Raw genomic sequence first — 1,760 nt, 5'->3', positions numbered from 1 at the left:
TTAATTAATATTTTGTTTTTTTCCTCTAATTTGTATTTCATAGCAACGTTAAAATTTTTACGCCTCCCATCATTCGTTTTATTATTTACACTTCNNNNTTTAAAAAAATAATTAATATAATTTGTAGCATTTAATTATTCTTTAGTTCTATACTATAATCTTATTTGTTTCGATGGTTATACAAAAAGGGGTATACGATATTGTAAATATAAAATATTCGAGGCTTCTATTAAATGAATTCTATAAAATTTTAATAGTTTTATCATAGATGAAAATCTTCATTAAACGAATAAATATGTACACTAAATCATTACATCTTCTCTATATAAATGTTTATGATTCTTTTATTTAAAATTTTTTCCCCTAGCATATTTTAAAAGGGAATCTAAAATCCATAACATACAAGTTTATTAGTATAATACTAAACATGAATTAAACAGAATAATCTAAACAAGAACAAATTTTTCAATAGAATGTTGTATCACATTCATTATTTACCATAATAGTTTAAAAATATTAGAAATAAATTACTATTATATGCAGCACTCTATACAACTCATACTGCACACAAACATATGTGTAATAAAAATAGGTGCACTAAAATTAATTTATCTGTTGTATATAATAGAATATATAAGTAAACCATTCTTAAAAAAATTAATACTGCTAAAAAAATGAATTATAACATATGTTACTACTTAATTAAAATATTATTTTTACATACCTATTTAAATGTCATGTTAATTTAGACTTTTTTTATGAAAGATGAAAGTATCAGGTATGTTTTTCCATAATATAAAAGGAAAAAAACGTTCAATTATTAGGGAATTAACATGCTTTATTCAAGTAATCCTTAGAAATATACATTATTGTGTTATACCCCCATATATGGAACATTCATTTATACGAAATAAATTTAATTATTTCTCTTAATTGTATAATTTAAAATTAAATTGTTTTCGAGGATGGAATATTCCATTTTTTAGTTCCTTATTTTTTTGTTTGTACATATTAAAATATTTTATAATTTTAATAATACATAAAAATAGGTGTTCCATATAGTAAATACTTTTTTACGGGTCTTTTTTTCTATAATATTTTTCTTTCCTTAGCATAATTTTGTAAGTTAATATACTAAATATAAAGACATACGTATTATAACAATGCTCTACAGATGAAAATTCCATAAATGAAATATGCAAAGACTACATTTTGTTTTCAATTCGATTCTGATACATAGTATGTTCGGCAAGAAGGTTTCAGGAAGGTAAATGTCCAAAACATAAGATCTATTTAAATGATGTAAAAGTAAATTATAAAAATTTCTCGATATACCAAAATGTGGTAAATAATTAATCGACGTGTTTTACATGATCACGCAATTAACAATTCACTTCCTGGTTACACTACCATATCGCGGTAGAGTGATCTTCAATATTTGCACTATGAGAACAGTTTCGATTTGGTAATATGTAACGAGCATAAAGAGGACGTTACATATGAAACATATATAGAGCATGATGAACTAATTACACAATACAAGGATTTCGATGCATACAAAACATCGGGTAAACAAAGAATAGGAAAAATAAGGAATGCAAATGTGCTCGGAAAGGTGCAAATGCATATTAATCATACATAATGACATATGATGATGGCACTCATCGGAATTACTATGAAGCATTAGAAGATTTTAGAAATACATATAATGAACATATGTAAAATGGAACTAAATATAAAAATGTAGACATATACTAACC

General features: G+C 24.0%; 1 protein-coding gene across 1 annotated transcript; it reads left to right on the top strand.

Annotated features, from left to right (window-relative positions):
* Positions 1-1,240: 1,240 nt before the first annotated feature.
* On the top strand, positions 1,241-1,640 carry PCYB_005110 (CYIR protein; the record flags this gene model as incomplete). Its single annotated transcript, XM_004227932.1, has 2 exons — positions 1,241-1,344; positions 1,424-1,640. Coding segments are annotated over 2 exons (318 nt in total), but the record flags the coding sequence as incomplete, so codon positions are not given.
* Positions 1,641-1,760: the final 120 nt, after the last annotated feature.

Source organism: Plasmodium cynomolgi (assembly GCF_000321355.1).
Source record: "Plasmodium cynomolgi strain B DNA, scaffold: 0668, whole genome shotgun sequence".
Taxonomy (NCBI): Eukaryota; Apicomplexa; class Aconoidasida; order Haemosporida; family Plasmodiidae; genus Plasmodium; species Plasmodium cynomolgi.
This window is presented reverse-complemented; position numbering and strand designations above follow the sequence as displayed.